Source organism: Lytechinus variegatus, chromosome 3 (genome assembly GCF_018143015.1).
Source record: "Lytechinus variegatus isolate NC3 chromosome 3, Lvar_3.0, whole genome shotgun sequence".
NCBI classification, from domain to species: Eukaryota; Metazoa; Echinodermata; class Echinoidea; order Temnopleuroida; family Toxopneustidae; genus Lytechinus; species Lytechinus variegatus.
Genome location: NC_054742.1, coordinates 35402840 through 35421392, shown reverse-complemented (window position 1 = coordinate 35421392; position 18553 = coordinate 35402840). Strand labels below are relative to the sequence as shown.

At 36.5% G+C, this 18553-nt stretch overlaps 1 protein-coding gene across 3 annotated transcripts in view; it reads right to left on the bottom strand.

Moving 5' to 3' along the window:
* The window catches only part of LOC121410879 (angiotensin-converting enzyme-like), a 31428-nt gene extending 15405 nt beyond the window's left edge, over positions 1-16023 (bottom strand). Inside the window, exon 1 of one of the 3 annotated variants that reach the window (XM_041603232.1) lies at positions 15515-16023. In XM_041603232.1, coding sequence (XP_041459166.1) covers positions 15515-15727 — 213 coding nt within the window. In that variant the 5' untranslated portion in view covers positions 15728-16023. The remainder of the gene's footprint in view (positions 1-15514) is intronic. The other 2 variants (XM_041603231.1, XM_041603230.1) reach the window with 2 other exon arrangements.
* Positions 16024-18553: the final 2530 nt, after the last annotated feature.

The window sequence follows — 18553 nt, the reverse complement described above, 5'->3', positions numbered from 1 at the left end:
AAGTATCGTTTTGATGAGGACGAAAAAAAAACGAAATGCCGGGAGAACATTTCATGAATGTTGTCAGATGAAAATGTTTATAAATCGTTCCCAAGATCTTATCAAATCAATTTGGTGTTATGAGAGCGTGAAAGTATACATGTACCAACTAACCACCTCGTTAACAAGATATCATGTGTCGCCCTCATGACATGTAACTTTTTAGAAGGCGACTTGGCAAGATCTTGTCATTCTGCCTTCTTGTCGTGATCAAGTCCGGGATCAAGTCGACTTATAAACCATTGGTCCCATGCAGCGGCCGTACTTGCATGTGCGTGCTGTCTACTTGCAAAATCGATGTCAAAATTTAGGGATATGTAGGTGGTGACAGGGTGACCAGACGTCCCGTATTTCCCGGGATTGTCCCGTATTTTGCTCTTTTGTCCCGGCGTCCCGACAAACCCTTCCCGGGACGCCTATTTGTTCCGTATTTCAGAATATTGAACAAAATGTAGTTAATACAAAAAGTGACGAATTTTCATTAAATAACCAATGGATGACGAAGCAGAGACAACAATAAAATTGATAACTGTAACCGTTTGCAAGTTCTGCGATGATTTTCTTGCTAATTCATTAATTGCAAACGAACTGGCCTCCTGCCTGTGTGTGGCAGGCTACAACCTAGGCATTTAGGATCAGAGCAAATTCTCAATATCTTTCTTTCCTGAACATTTTTTTCTCTCTCTCTGTTCATTTTTTCTTTCCCTTTTTTCTCTTACTTTCATTTTTTATCATATTTCCTTTTTTATTTCCTTCATTCTCATCTTTGAAATTACCTTGGCTTCCTTTTCTTTTCCTCTCCTGTTTCTTTTTGTTCTTTCTCTCCTTCCATTATTTTCTCTTTTTTTCGTTCTCTCCTCTCTCCATTCTTCATTCCCTCCCTCTCTTTCTTTCTTCCTTCCTTTCTTTATTTTATTTTTTTCCTTCTAATTCTTTTTTCTTATTCTTTCTTTCTTTCCCTTCCTTCATCCCTCCCTTCCTGTTTTCTTCTTTCTTTCAAAGAATAAAGGAAACATATTTCTTTCCTTCATTTCTTTCCTCCTCCTTTTTCTTACTTTTTCCCATTAATTCTCTCCTTACTTTGTCTTTCACACATTTATTAATCTTCCCTTCCTTTCTTTTTCTTCTTTCTTTCTTTCTTTCTTTCTTTCAAAGAATGACGGAAATCTTTTTTATCCCTTTTATTCTTTTTCCATCCTTTTATTCTAACTTTCTGTTATTTTTTTCCTTTATTTTCTTTCCTTCTCAATTCATCTCTTTTTATTTTCTCCTTCATTCTTTCGTTCACCCTCCCTTCCAATTCTTTATATTTTTTCACAAGTCTAACACTGTGCGTGGGCTTCTTTGTTGATTGTCCCGTATTTCATTTTGTGAAATCTGGTCACCCTGGGTGGTGAGTACCACCTCCGTACGTATTTGGGAGCACGCAGACAAGACACAGCATTTTAACTACGAGTAGAACATTTGCTGCGTTCGATCTGCGTGCAGGCTAGAATTTATCCTGGGCATGGGTGATGTGCGTACCCCTACTGCCAACCTTAATCGCACTTGCACGCACTTACGATGTCCGAACGAGTCACATGAAAATCGTACGTTGTGAGCACGTGCCACGTCCACAAAGTATGATGCAAGCATCCCTTCACGGCTTTGCGAGTAACGCGATTGGACGTACGCCCTTCCATTCTCACGGGCTTAATCACAACTGGCAGGCAAAAGATATTCATTCGACCCAACACATTGCTCAATTTTTAAATTTGATATCGCTGATTGACAAAAATGAATGAATATGACTGACAATCTAACACTGATTCTATAGGGCAGGGCTTCTCAAACTACGGCCCGCGGGCCGGATCCGGCCCGCAGAGCTTCTCGATCCGGCCCGCGTGACTCTGCTGTTTTTTTTAATCACTTTTAAGTCACAATATAAATTATAGCTCAATATGAGTACATTGTGTATCCATGAAACCGTAATAACAGTAAGGCAGTCAAATAAATTTCACTTCATACAAAGTTTAGTGGAGTCTTTTCTGTCTGTTCGATATACTTTCTTATTAGGTAACCATTCTCACAACGGTTTGGACCTAAATAGGCCTACAGGTGCAAAAGTTAATATTGCACAATGAACATTTTAAAGAACTAACTCATACCGAAGCACCACGTTTTTTGACCAGTGAACATTTGCACCAGTGCCTTCATCTGGTAATTTCACCTTTTGTGCCAAGGTTCAAGCAACTTGTTGCTGACAGTGTCACTTTTCCCATTGAAAGTGATTAGGAGACTGACACCCTAACAAGAGTCTACAACAGACATGCTCTATTATTCAATTTACTTTGACTACAGAAAATATTGTTACTTCAAGACATCTGTCTCCCCAATTATACCCGGTATATGTATAGGTATACAATCTAGATTCCTTTGAACAAAGTACTACAATTTTATCATTAATATTGACTCTCGCTGTATTTTAAAAACTTTTCTAATTTTGCCTGCGTTCCATATGAAACTGTTATAAATTTGTTGGATTAAATGCTCCCAAAGAAAGGACCAGATTGCAAAAGAGAGCATCTAGGACCCCGAACGCAATGATCTTTGCGCTTCGCACACATTTTAAACAAAAATTATCTTCACCCTGGCCCTTTTCAGGTTTACTTTCAGTCTCATCTGGCCCTTCAAAAAAAAAGTTTGAGAACCCCTGATTCTATAGGGGGTACTTATGCTTTTTCGAAATTGGAAAGATATATCACCACTATGAACTATATTTTTTACTGGCGGAAGAATTATGGTCATTTTACTCTCTCAAGTGATAAAGTTGTTGTTGTTATCTTGGGTTTTGTTGTTGTTGTTGTTGTTGTTCGCTTGAGTTTTGAGGCGCGTGTCATTCAGATATGAATATTTACGCCTATATCAATTTGTCGTTTTTGTGGTTATAAAATTTTGACGCATAATGGATTAGCGCTGATTTCAGTAAATTTGAATGAGATCGTGAAAGGCGGCTCATCACAAATCCTTGATTGTTTGAATAGTATTTTCTAGCCAATTTAAGGATCTCCATAGCATTAGTGATTGCAATATTCAAATGCTCATAACTTTCTCATTATTTTTCAGATTTTTCTCAAACTTTCATTGATCTGTTTCTTTGATTTTTCTGTTTTCACACAAGCTATCTTGTTCCAAAGGTTTCATTCTCCTTTAAGCAAAATATACATAATCCTATCATATTTGTACGTGGTAGTGGCGAGTTAATAAGTCGACTTGTTAAACATGTTAAAACTGGCATGTATCAGGTGTGGACAAACACCGTCAGGTGTAGTCTTCATAAATGCTGATTAATTTTTAAAATGAGCCGGTCGAGGTACCCTTTTCTGATCAGATATGGAATGTCAGACATGTTATCCTATCCACTGGTAGTAAACATTCAACCATCGAATTTCCTCCTTATTTTTTATGAATTCTTTTTAAGTGCCACTTTAACACACGAGTCTATGGGAAATAAATAAGGCCTGTGAGCCCTATTTTTTTATAAAATGGTGGCGGCCCTGGCCTCCCTAAAAAAATAAATACGGACTTAAACACATACGGTGGGTTGTGACCGCAGCTTTCATCAGTTACTGATTTTTTTCATGTTGCATGTTTTGTCATCAAATTAACAAACGTTTCTTATCTTTTTGTTTGTCCACACCTGATACATGCCAGTTTTAACATGTTTAACAAGTCGACTTATTAACTCGCCACTACCACGTACAAATATGATAGGATTATGTATATTTTGCTTAAAGGAGAATGAAACCTTTGGAACAAGATAGCTTGTGTGAAAACAGAAAAATCAAAGAAATAGATCAATGAAAGTTTGAGAAAAATCTGAAAAATAATGAGAAAGTTATGAGCATTTGAATATTGCAATCACTAATGCTATGGAGATCCTTAAATTGGCAATGCGACAAAGATGTGTGATGTCACTTGTGAACAACTCTCCCCATTACTTTAATAAATATCTCACTAAAATTGCCTCTTTTATCACATCTATATCAGTAGATCATGTGTTCTTGTTAGAGGAGGGCATGTAATACAGATTTCTAAAGAATAAATCATGGATAAACAGTTTGTATTACCATAAGGAAAAGCAAAGAGACATTTTGAGGGTATTTTATAGTCCATTAAGGGGAAAGTCGTTCACATGTGACATCACACATCCTTGTCGCATTGCCAGTGGGAGGATCTCCATAGCAGATTGCAATATTCAAATGTTCATAACTTTCTCATTATTCTTCCGATTGTTCTCAAATTTTTTTGTTCTTATTCTTTTATTTTTTTGTTTCGACACAAGCCTACCTGTTCCGAAGGCTTCATTCCCCTGGATTACATGAGAATCAAGTGGCCCGTTATTGCCATGAGACGATGTGGGTTGGCGTATGGGTGTGTGTGTGTGTGTGTGAGAGAGAGAGTAATATGCGTGTTGGAGGATTGGTGTGTCTACCATACACACCCGTAAGAGCTATTGCATAAAGTGCTCCCTCTAAACGTTGTCGTTTTACTAAATGTAGAATCTTCATACTTTCTGCCTAAGCGGTTATAAATTGCTATGAATCAAGATGCCTTTCCTATAATTTGGTTCTCTTCGCTCTCTTGTGTTTGTATTCAGAGAGAAAAAAAATCCAATTTGTTGTCACCTTCCCGGGGTCAACTGAGTCATCTTCCCGGGGTCATCGTCTTCTCATCTGTGGCGGTATTGCTTCGATATTCATAAACATATAGCAACAATCGATTGAACTTTCAAGAAAATGAACTATTTTGGCAGGGTAAAGGAGGATTCAAAGCAGATCATCATATAAAGAGCAAATCATAGTTCATATATTCGATGATGCATTATACAACGATAAACAGTATATTCGTGTATAATGCCTAAAAATTATTTCATTTTAATAATATAATCCTAACTGTTAGCTGTCTTTAAAGTATATGTCATGATGACGCACATGACTCCGTGCTTAAACTGCCTCGGCCAATTCTTAATCGCTTTTGTTGGTGTGTCTGATAAAGCATCAATCACATCATGCTTGCAAATAGGCTAATTATCGTAACTTGTTGATCTACATTATGGGTGTCAGCCCTATTGTTCCTATGATACGGTTTGTATTGAGTGAAGTCAGATGAGAAGCAATTTGATTAAACTGAATTGGGATTTCAGTAGATTTTAAGAGCAATGGAAAAAAAGGGAAGTAGTATTCGAGGGTTTGGGCAATAGCATGTTGCTTCCATTGCAACACAATTTCAAACAAAGGTGATTTTTTTTTGCTCTCCTTAACTAGTGTGTCCAATTTCAAGAGAACTGGATAAAACGGATGAAGTAGTTTAAAACGCATTTTGAGCTTTTAGCGGTCGTATTTGATCCACAAAGAGTTTTTCTGGGTTTTGGAGCATAATATACGGTTACTGTGGCAACACGATTTTCCGACAGACGTCCAAAAGGCCCGTTTTTTGTCTTTACCTTAAGACCAATGCATGAGCCAAATTTCATGAGAATCGATTGAAAACTGATGAAGAAGTTCGAACCGCAAAATTTTTTTATGCAAGATGAATGCCCCCACACGAACGTCTACTGTGCCCCTTTCACCTGAGAGGACCCGTTTAAGGTGTTACCAAGTGCCTTTCTCGTATAAGTGCCAATTTTTACAAAATATGCCCCCTCTCGAACATGTTCTGTGCCCATTTCACCTGACAATGACCCATTCTGTGTTATCAAGTGCCATTTCTCATTACATTGTTCTGTTGAAAATGAAAATAAATAAAATTGAAATGTGTGTGCAAATTCTTACCCCAAAATCCCCCTTACATACGAATTCTGTACCCCTTTCACTTGAGATTGACCCGTTTTATGTGTGAGCAAATGCACCCTCGCCTTCTTATAGGTGCCCTTTCTCGAAAAAGACTCGAATCAGTGTCCCTTTTTACCCAAGAAAAGTGTCCCTCACGAACGTTTTCTGTGCCTTCTTAACAGAGAAAGACCAGTTTTATGTGTTAACGAGTAAAAAAATGAAAAAAACAAAAGAAATAGTGAGTTAAGGACATCATTGACTGTCTCATTTGCATGTCAATGAATTGTGCATATCACTGTTTTGTGAAAAATAAGCAAAACTCTGAAATGTCATAAAACTTTTTTATCTTATATTCGATTTTCATGAAATTGTCAGCTTTGTGCTAGTTTGATTTTTCTATATTTATTTAAATCAACATATTTCTGGGGTGGACTTGATCTTTAAGTGGGGAAGATAAGCAATGGCGTACAGATGGGTGGGGGCTCTTGCCCCCCCCCCAACAAAAAAAAATCAAGACCAAGAAAAGTCAAAACGAAAAGAGAGAAGGGTGATATATGATATTATTTTCTGAAATATTATGTCAAAATCTTTCACAACAATTGGATTTTCGTTATAAAAATGTTCCAATTTTTGCTCGCTTGCTTCGCTCGATCGCAACTTCTTATGAAGTTTACGTGATACGACAAATCTAGCCACCTCTAAAATTTTGGCCCATTACCACTGTTCATTTTTTTCCCTTTGTTTTAATAGTGCCCTTTTCGAAAGAATATGTGCCTTTTTTCCCTGTGCCCCCCTTTCAACTTTGCTCCGCTGCCCCTGAGTTATTCATCTGACATAACAATTGTACGACACAGGTAGGCGTGTCTTTTTTTTTTTTTTTACAAAAACTTGCGTCTTCATGTGCAAGTTAATCTAATAATCCTTGACATGAATTAAAAGTTCTCATTTCAAACTCTGTAACATTTTATAAAGATGTAGTCTATGGTTCAGATTTTACTCAGGATTCTGAAACTAAAACAATGAAATAAATTTATGAAAAACATCTAATTTTATTAATCCCTTAAGTACTGGAATCAAAGTCTTGACATTTTCTACTTCCCAAAGTTTTAGCGCAGACTTAGACCATGTTTAAAGTTGTTGGAACTATTTTTTTTCTTCCAAAATTACATCTGATGTGCATTTTAAAACCCCTTTGAGTAACCACTCTGCGTGACTTAACCAAAGCTTATTTATAAACTTGATTTACATAATGCTGTGATACATTAACTTTTGCCTATTAAAGGCGTTGATCTAATATTTATTCTTATTTTATCTAACCTCGTATTTGTTTCGGAGGGTCACTAAGCGTAACCGAATGACCTTTTATTTCCTTTATATTTTATCTACCCTGAATTGTCACTTATGTTCAAATATTAGCAGAGCAATATACCTTTTAATGATAGCAAACAGTAATATCAATATAACATGGGGAAATAAATACAGGTAGTCGAGTGGTCTATTCTTTTAATCGGAAAATACCCAAATTTATACAACAAACCGGTTAATTTTCAATTGTTATTTCCTCTTAGCATTCTTAGGTAGAGGCTTGCGCATACATTCGTAATTCCGAAGCTTCGTTATTCAGAAGGTTCGGATATTCCGAAGGTTCGTTATTCCGAAGGTTCGTATTTCCGAAGGTTCGTAATTCCGAAGGTTCGTTAGTCCGAAAACGAAATGAGGTTCGTAATTCCGAAGGTTCGTTAGTCCGAAAACGAAGTGAGGTTCGTAATTCTGAAGGTTCGTTAATCCGAAAACTAAATGATTAACTAACCTTATTTCGTTTTCGGTCTAACGAACCTTCGGAACAACGAACCTTATTTCGTTTTCGGATTAACGAACCTTCGGAACAACGAACCTTATTTCGTTTTTGGATTAACGAACCTTTGGAACATCGAACCTTATTTTGTTTTCGGATTATCGAACCTTCGGAATAACGCCACAAATGTTCGGATTAACGAATCCTTTTACGTTTTCAGATTAACGAACATCGAGCTATAGGCAATTTGCGTGTTTCGGAATTACGAACCTTCGGAATTACGAAGTGTAACCGAGGTTTGTATAGCCACATGAAATTCTCGTTCTTATCACTCAATATCTCCATGACTTATTTCTAACAGTTAAGAAGGAAAATGTCACAAAATAAACCTGAATAATTGACACTATATGCCAGCCTGTTATAAGTATTATCATTCGAATGAAGGCTTAATCGTGTTAATGGTAAATGTTGAATAATATGAATTATCATCCCAAGTTCCACTCTTGCGAATGTGGAGTGACCATCAAATCGTTTTCCATTGGCTGGTTCTTTTCAGAAAATTATGAATTTTACCTTTAAGGACATTTTGCACCTCCGTTGGTGTAAGTTTTATACTCTTTAGAAAACGTCTTTGAATACGTGCTTTATAAATTTTGGGAAAACATATCAGAATAACTGCATATTATTCCTTTAAATTTTCATTTTTTTTTCATTAACAATTTTTATGTGAAGCCACAACTAAGTCCTCTAAAAACGTTCATATATACTTTATGCAGTGATGAACTGCAACAGTGACAGGTATATGGGTGTTTAATAAAAAAAGATGGTGTTTTAAAAATTGTTCAAAAAATTTACTTTGAATCCAAGATTCAGGGCGATGCGTATAGAGAAAGGTGAAGAAATATGGAAATTGCGTTTGGAATAAATCCCGGAAGTGGATATAATGTGGGATGAGCGGACCCTAGATGAATTATTCTCACTTAAAGTCTGGCAGACAAAACCAGGAGCGGATCAAGGATTTTCCAAAAGAGGGGGGAGGAGGCATTTTTAATGAAAATTTTGACCAAAAAAGGGATTTCATTACCGATTCGAAGTGATTTGTTCCAAAAAGAGTTTGACAAGCAAAAAAATAAAATTTCCTTAGGAAAACTACGTTATTTCGTCATTGTTTTGACAAGCAAAAAAAGGTCTTCACTACAAAATCCACGCCATATCTTCCAGGAAAAAATTGACAACCCCCTAAAAAATAATAAAGTCAAAGGTTTTCACCTGCCTATATTATATTTCACAATAAAATACTTCCTGTGCCTCTCAAAGCACGGGCCAAAAACAACAATGGAACGATACATGAATTGATAACCCTCTTCCAAAGGTGGGAGCCTGGATCCGTGATCATAAGCTACGGTCCTCAACTCCCCTCCTCAAATGGACAGATACTATGATAGATCAACTTAAGTAGCATAAATAAACCAAGAAAATCATTATGATGCTTTCAAATTACAAAGGGATGATAATTTTAGGGCAATTTGTTCCTTTATTCCTCTTCACAAATTGCCGCACACTATGCAAAAATGTCGATATCAGTTCGTAACTGATAAACTGTTGCATATACACTAAAAAAATAGTGGGTAATATTTTAACCAGCACGAGGGTAATTACGTGTCCAACCAATTTGGGGCAGTATTTTACCCAATGTGGGATTCGGAAGCATATTGTCCAGTAAGGTTAGAAAATAAGCAGCAATTACTTAAGAATGGGCAAAATTTCACCACACTGGATCAATGAAAATACCCAAACGAAATGCCCAATGTTGGCTGGACACATAATTACCCTCATAGAGCATTTTAACCCAATAATTTTTGTATAGGGCAATAAAGTATAAACATTGCGTTGGTCGCGAGGGTTTATATTACAATCGTGTAAGATTACATCAGTTAAGATAGCACCCTGTTTTCGAACTTGGCCTTATAATGTTTGTTTGTTTTAAACGTTATTTTAAATTATTCGTCTTTGGGCTGAGGCGTAATGCTGCTTTAGTATGTTCTAGAAGTGTCGCTCAATCAGTCTCGACTTGAACAAGAAATCGTTACATTTTCGTCCTTCCTTTGATAAAATTATAGGGCAACCTTGAATCTTCATTTCAGATTGGGGTTATAGGTTGAGGACCCCGATGAGTACTAGGTCAAGTGTGGGTACAAACATGTGTCATGCATGGTCCAAACGTATAGTAAAAAATGTAATCGAGCAAGAGATGCAGATGGATGTTTCCAACATAATATACCTTATTATAAAAAAAAACAGACCATACGCAATATTGTTCTTATACGATGGAGACTGATGGTCATCTACACTGAAGTCACATCCAGTAGACCAGCTCCATACCTCACGAAGGCTGATGTTGGTATAACGTCGTAATAGCTTTAAACTATCTGGCAGGGGCGGATCCAGCCTTCGCCAATAGGGGGGGGGCCCGGATTTTTTTTTCAGCCATATTTTCCCCGATCGGCCACTCGAATATGATATTTGCCGGGATTTTTGGTTTCTTTAAAGGGGTAGTCCGATTAGTCACTTCTTAGCTTTATTCTTATGAATAAACATAAATATATAATACCATAATCATTATTTATATAATGCGAGCGCGAAGCGCGAGCTATTTTTTTTTTGGGGGGAATCTTATGTACTTTTTTCTAAAAGTTTTGAACATTCTTGGCAATCCTGATAAAAGATGTGTATGCAAGTGAATTATTATTACGAACGTGAAGCGCGAGCAGAAATGAACTGATGGAAAAGGTACTGTTAATGACTTGCTTGCAGTTAGCCATGAAGACGTTACATATTTTAAAAAATCAAATAATGCGAGCGCGAAGCGCGAGCTGAAATTTTTTGACATTTTTACCTAAGGAATGGAAATTCTAAGCACTTTTTGTAACTTAACAGAATAGGTATATAACTAAACGATTGGTGCGAGCGCGAAGCGTGAGCAAAAAATTTCGTGATTTAGACCTACTGAACGAGACACTCTATTCAAGTTTTGTAAATCATGAAAAGGATGAGGAAGTGGGGATTTTCCTTACATTAATAATGCGAGCGCAGAGCGCGAGCGGAAAATTTTTATATACGTTTTGAGCTGATCGAAAACGTATTTGTTATGGACTGCTTGAACTTAGCATGAAGACATTACATATTTCAACATTCAAATATTGCGAGCGCGAAGCGCGAGCTGAAAATTTTTGACATTTCTACCTGAATAATGGAAATTTTAAGCACTTTTTGTAATCGTGGAAAGGATAAGACAAAAACTGAACATTATTGATGCGAGCGCGAAGCGCGAGCGGAAAAATTCAGGACACTCTATTCATGTTTTATAAATCATGAAAAGGTTAAGCTATTGGAAATTTCCATACATTAATAATGCGAGCACAAAGCGCGAGCAGACAACTTTTTCATATTGTTATCTGAAACTGGATAATTATTTAAATGGAGAACAAGCTGCGTATCTGAATAAACGTGTGTTTGAGATATCGACCTAGAATTTGGGTATTCTAAATACCTTTTTTTACCACTAAAATCAATAAAGCGAGCGCAAAATATATATGATATTCAGATCTGAAAAGGGGTCACTTTAAGCTCTGTATTGCAAGCACTTTGTGGAAAAATTGTGAGGTGAAGAAGGATCACAGTTAAAACAGAGCTGATATTTTCAATTATTGTTACTTTGAGTTTTGACATAGGACCGGGATATTCTATAAGGACATTATGTCATCATAAGAAAATGATGACTATCTTCCTATTTCTCTTCCTAAGCATGAGGGCGCAAAATCTATTAATATTATGGCCTGAAAATTTGACATTTTAAGCACTTTTGTAATTATGCATAAGATCTATCAATGCGAGCGCAAATCGCGAGCAGAAATTTATGATTAATTGTCATCGAATGGTGATTTTAAGTAGTTTGTTTTAGAATTAATAATGAGATATACATAACTCACTAATCAAAATGCAAGCGTGCAGCGCTAGCTGATACGTTTTGACAATCTGACCTAAATAGGGATATTTTGAGAACTTCATGGAATACAGGAAAATAATAGGTACCTGACAAATCAAGCAGAAATTGTTAATATTCAGACCATAAAGCAGAAATTTTTACACTTTTAAAAAATCAATTTGTAAATAAAACAAAATAATGAAAGTTCAATTTCCCAGCTGAAATATGTTTTGTATATTGACTTCAGGATTGATATTTTAAGGTCCATATTGAGCAAGATATCACCTAAAAGGCAATGCGAGCGCAAAGCGCGAGCGAAAATTTTACATCCCGACATGAAAGATTAAACAAAAATAATTTCCAAGTCTTCCCCTTATCTTATTTTATTCACTCATCTTCCTCCTCTTATGCTTGCCTTCCTTCTTTTCTCCTCTCTTTTCCCTTTTTCTTTTTTCCTTTCTTTTCCCCTTTTTTCTTTTTTTTGCTCCGCCAATAGGGGGGGCCCGGGCCCCTCGGGCCCCCCCTGGATCCGCCTATGATCTGGGGTCTGTTACATAAAACTTGCCATACAAAAACTCTGGCAAAAAAAAAGCTATAAAGTTTTTTTTTTAATGCAACGAACAGGCACCTGGGGTCGCGTTCGTCTGTGTGAATGAGATAAAAAAAACAAACTATCACACCCTTCCTTTGTGATTTCTAGAACTCTTTAACTCCCCTCGTCATCATTCTCTCTCCAGCCATAAATCCGACTGGTTAAATCAAGTATGATCATCATATGATGTACGGCGTTTATTTAAATGTAGGATAAGGAGAACTGTCGATTAAAAACCTTGCTCACGGGCACGGTGCCATGGCCGGGGATCGATCCTCAGACTTCGATGTCTATATAGTGAGTCACCTTAGACTACTCGACCACGGCACCTCCTTTGTGGTTCTTAAATTTGAGCAGAACAGATACCACACTGCCATCATTTTCTGACCTATCCTAACCAATGATTGGAAGCCCCAGGACATGTTCTGATTGACATTGACTTAAATTCTATCTATCAGCAGCTCATTCTTCACAGGTCATCAGAAACAAAACCCCAACATAACTAACTGTCCTCCGCCACTATGTACTGTACGCCTATATACATGCAACATTAATTATTTTGCTGTTTGAAATAATCTCGTGTAATACTGATGCACAATAAGCGGCGGGTATTAATACAAATGTACACTTTGGAAAAGCTGTGAAAATAATGTCTCTAAATTTCAAAGATGTTTTAATAGCATGCACTCTCTCCTATAAAAAGATTTATGTTAATGCTTGAACGAAAAAATACAATCGTTGTTGAGTGCCAAAAGTTACTTGCGCTAAAGTGAAATAAAATTGGCAAAGTAGTCTGAATCAGGTACGGGTCAACGAGGGGGGGTGGGGGGGCTTGGAGATCCCCCACCCACACACACACACACACCTAAGTTCAAAAATTTTCTCGCTCGGGTTTGGAATTCATCAAAGGGTGAGTGTCGTCAGCCTATTGTTTCCCTGGTCATTAGGGTAGAGAGCCATGCACATACGCTGTTTGATACTATTGATAGTCAGCAATACGCAAGTGGCGAGGAACAACTTTTTTAAGTAACTCTCCCCGCCTCGGATAAATTCACTGGCGTAAATCCTTTCGTCACACCTATAATTCAGGGGGTCTATTATTCCACCCCCCCCCCCACTTAAATAGCATGACGAAACGGATTTACGCTTGTGGATAAATTACACATTTATACCATGAAGTTGCATATTTTGTCATACGCGATCAAAATCGTAATAGTTTTTCTCAGAAAAGAAACGGAAATTCTCATTGACAGATTGTGCAAGTTACTATAATATAGGGCGGTGATCCCGGGGTCATGTTCATTTGTATCTATCTGACGAGTATCCGATCCAGTAATTTGAAAAGATTTTAGGCCTATACTGGATAGGAGATTCATAATAGAGTGCTTCCACATGTGAAATCACTTTTTTTTTTAAACTCGATCACCACATTTCCTCGGACAATAGGGCCCGATATAGGGCCGGCTAGTTAATCATTGTTTTTCGTGCAATACCATGTTTCATCTCAAATAATATCATGTACTACGTTATATCGTTAAAATTCTCAAGTTTATTCTCGAAAATATGATTTTTTTCTCGATCGTTCGCTTCGATATCTCGTGTATAATAATTGAAACACCCGGAGGGATTGCGACACAGAGCTCTTTCCTGATCAGCTGGATGCCAGTCGAATCATCCTTATCTTACCATGAAGCATATTCTCAGATGCTGTATGTATAATTATGTAGAAATATTGTTCTAAAATACAATGGCTATTCAATATGTGATATTTTACGTGCCCTCATAGAACAATTGAAACTAATTCATCGTTGAAACGGGAGGGGGAGCTAATATTTAAGACATCAATTTCAAGCTGCCGAGTCATTGGTCTCCCGCTACACAAGATAGAAAATTTCCTTGTATTTTCCAAGCATCAAGAAAGCAAAAGCACCACCTTCCCCACTGAAAGGGTATTCTAGAAACCATACCTGTCAATAATGGGCTAACCGTAATGCTACAATACAGTACAGATTTTTATTATGAGCTATTATTTCATTCTATTGTTTAATAATTTTGTTGTGCTAAAATGAACATCTGCATGATGGGAATTAATGTATATTATTTTATTTGATAACATTTCTTATATACACAATATTGAACGATATCACCGAAAATCAAATATAAGTGGTGAGATCTGAGCTTAATTATCATTTGTATTTCGTCCAAAAGTGGAAATAATTAATTTATAATGCAGGAAGTTGGATTATTTTCAAAGGCTTTACAAGGTGTGTATTAAAACTTTGCGTGTTGACAGTATCGTCCTTGATGTCAAAATTGAAAACATGTGTCTTTGTATATAAAGTGGTGGATACTGTTGTGGGGTGTGGCTATGAATAATTGCATGATTCATTTTGATCTATGCCTTTCAGTTGCAAAAGTATTGGGATGATCGAAACATAGTTAATACATCCGTCTTTCCTGTCCGACTCAAAATGAACATCATCACTTCATTCGAAAAATAACAAACATGCGAGGGTCAAAACTACCCATTTACAGTAAATCGAAATAGATCTAAGATTACGAGATTTATGCTTTCTTCCTTCTTTCCTTTCTTTTATTACTTCTTTCCTTCTTTTTCTTTCTTTCTTTCTTTCGTTTTTCTTCAAAATCATAAAAATTCTATACGAATTTTCGTATTACAACTTATATTTGAATACTAATGCTTTGCTAAGGAAATGGTGCATGATTGCTGTTTGTAATAAATGAGGAAATTATCGCATGGCTAATATGTTTGTAATCAAACCTCATAGAATTTTGCATTTTTTATCCCATGAATATTCATATCCTTGTCAAACTATTCTTTCTTTGAGTTTCTGTGATTATATTTTTCAGCGAAATTTTCATTTTAAATACTAATAATGTAGTTATTTCTTCCTCCCTTCCTTTCTTTCGTTTTTTGTTTTATTTCTTTCATCTTTCTCTGTTTAAAAAACTTTCTTCCCTTCATTCCTTCTTCTTCATTTCTTTATTAAAGAACAAATTGTGGATATGACATCACCAGCTTGCTCTTTGCATATTCTTAAAGGCATGCATCAAGCTGTTTCACAGAAGTATTTTGCTTTTTTAATGTCACGAAGTTCTTGTCCGGTTTTGATAAAGTTTGCCGCTGTGTCTTTGTTTGCTTGATTTTTATTTTATCTGTTTAAATAATAATATTCAGCGTGGAGTACCATCTAAAACTTATAAATTCACCCCCTCCCCCCCCCCTCTGATTTCCGCTCCAAGAAGAAGTCTCAAGAATTCAAACTTACCGATTGTTCTTGGTTGTAAACTGTAATATTTGTATTGTAGTCCCAAGAAGCCGATACAGATTTAAAGTATTCTACCATGGCCTGTTGGTTATAATCTTCGAGGAAGATGATCGCAGCTGTCTCATTGTTGTTCCCCAGTACTGAAGTAGTGCTCATCATCGTTATCAACGTTGCTAGTGATACGGCCATCGAAAGCCAGTTCAACCCCGCCATGATTCTTTCAGCTTTAAATGTGAAGAGGCCAATCTGAACAAAACAGAATGTTTCCGTCGTCGCTTGCTGATTCAGCTTGAGAAACTGACTACTCTTATGACTATTCGGAAGGGTAAACCAAACGGATATGAAAATCAAGATTCACTTAAATGTTATCTAATAATATAAAAAAAAGTTTCAACAACTTTGAGAAGTTGCTGTCCGATGCAGCAGTTGTTAACCGATGCGTACGTACCCTCCCCGTCACGGTCTGGGCAACGAATGAGCCGATACCACTCGCTTTATAGTGAGCGAGTTCACCTTTTTTTGCACGGTCCCAAACTACATAGAGCGATGCACTTTATGGAATTCGAAAGGGGCGTATCATCATCTATAACATTTCCTTATATTACTATTGACACTGCACCAGGCGCTCACTTGATTAATAAATGCTTATTTTATCTCCAGGGTGTAAACAGAAGTCTTTTTGATATCTGTTTCTAGGTTGGTGTCACTCATGGTCTCTATCATGCTAATCAAAATTAGCTCATTAAAGGGCAAATTTACCCGGCCGAAAGTTAAATCTAAAACAGCATTTAATAATTTTGAAAAATGTTGAAGGTTGGGGACAATTCTTATCTTTAAGATTAGATTAGATTTTTTGTGACGTCTTATACGTGCTTCCTGCCCATATGAAATGCAATGTTCTCATCAGGGGAGTCGATCCATTTTTCAGATGGGGGGGGGGCAAAATCATAAAGTGAATCAACGTTCCATAGGCGCTCAATTACACAAAACAAACAACCCCCCACACACATATATAGGACTATATATATATGTGTGTGGGTGACTCATGAAAAAGAGACACATATCTCACCAACAAATTAATACGAGCGCGAAGCGCGAGCCGAAAATTTGGATATTTCGATCTGAAAAAATGAGTTAAATGGACGTTTTTGATAAAGAACAAGTTATAAAGATTATTGCAAATCGAAGCGGGAGTTCTTTTGAGGTTTAGAACTGAAAACAGGACATTCTATTTACCTATTTAATCATGAAAAGTATGGGGTTTTGCCAACGAAATGATGCGAGCACGAAGCGCGAGCTGAAAATTTTTATATTCCAATCTGAAAAAGCTGACATTTTAAGCACGATTTTAAATAAAGAACAAGTTTTGTATCTCAATCTCGCTTGCTGATCTCTGTGTAACATTACAATCTTATTTTATTTTTGCACAAGCGGAATTATTGGGGGAGGGGGCAAAACGATATGTTTGCTCCCCCCCCGATATTTTCACTGGTGGGGTGATCGCCCCCTCCCTGCCCCCCCCCCCCAGGATCGACGCCTCTGGTTCTCATAACATTGTAAGTCCACTCCCAACAACAAGTTGATTTGAATAAGAATCCAACAAACGTAACACTGAAAATTTCATCAAAATCGGATGAAAGTTATGACATTTAAGTTTCGCTTAATTTTTACAAAACATTAAGCCTAGATATCTATTTTGTGAAAAAAGAGCGAAACATTAAAATGTCACAACTTCCTTATTTTACATTTTGATCAAATTTTCAGCATTAGTCTTGTCTGACTTTTTTTCTATTGATTCATATCAGCATTTTTCTGAAATGGACTTGACCTTAAATGTTGGCTACCGTCAATTTATCAGCAGACAAATCATAACATTCCAGCTCTGAAAGATTTCTTTTAACTCATAATGAACATTTGAAATATTGACATTCAAATTTTCGTCAGGGCTGTCTTCCCCTCATAAAGAAAGAGGAAATAGTTTGTAAAAATATCAAGAAACGGGAAGAGGAGAGAGAGGAATGGAATACAACAAATTCAAATTTCCCTCTTTATCATTTCTCACAATCTCAATTAATTTCTCTATCATGACTCGTTGGGGCGTATAGGTCTCTTTAATGTATCATTCATTTTATGGTGTCAATAATGGTTTCATAATTAGGAGGGCCCTGCTTATCACAAACAATCTGTATAAACTATGTAAGCATTATTTACTACGGTTATATAAAAAAATGTTTCTGTTTTTTAAAGATGGCGAAAGAGAGAGGGGGATATGTCGGATGAACAGGAAGAAGAAGATAATGCCAAGAGAGAGAGAGAATGAGAGAGAGAGGGAGAGAGGGGGGAGGAAAATCGTGAAAAAATGGGGACGAAAAAGATGAATAATTAATAAGGCCTATATTATACCTTACAGTAATCATAAACGGGGACCACCCATGCACCCTATACCATAACGCTCCTAGATGTAGTTACTGTACTGTATTTTTCAAACACAATTAGAATTCGATGGTTGCATGTTCCTCCATTTTGGTTTTAAAAATTAATAAACGTTTTTGCTTATGCCACCTGATTTAATGAAATAAACTTCCAAACTTTGTTGAATACTTTTTTAGAAATGAATATCTTGACCAATGGCGAGCTAATAAGCTACAAAAAACACAACAACAATAATATGCTTTCATGCTTGAGCAGCAGAGTATTTCATTTAGAAGCGTTCCAAAACGCAAACATAAAAAATGAGTATCATTGATACTGTGCTATTCTCTGGCAAGGATTGATATAATCGTGTGTGAACGGGGTTGTGATTACATGGAGAGAAGATGCATTTCTTTTTTTTCCAGATTGCAAACACAACTATAACATATTTTAAACCGTTTGCAAAGAAATACATGTACGTCTTTGGAATAAATTAAAGCTTAAATGAACATTAACCCACAGCTTTATTATCTTATTCTGGGGGATTTATTTCATTATTATTATTTTTTGCCTCGATCGCATTTAGCTACAACCACTATGTCAGGTAAATAATATACCTACATACCG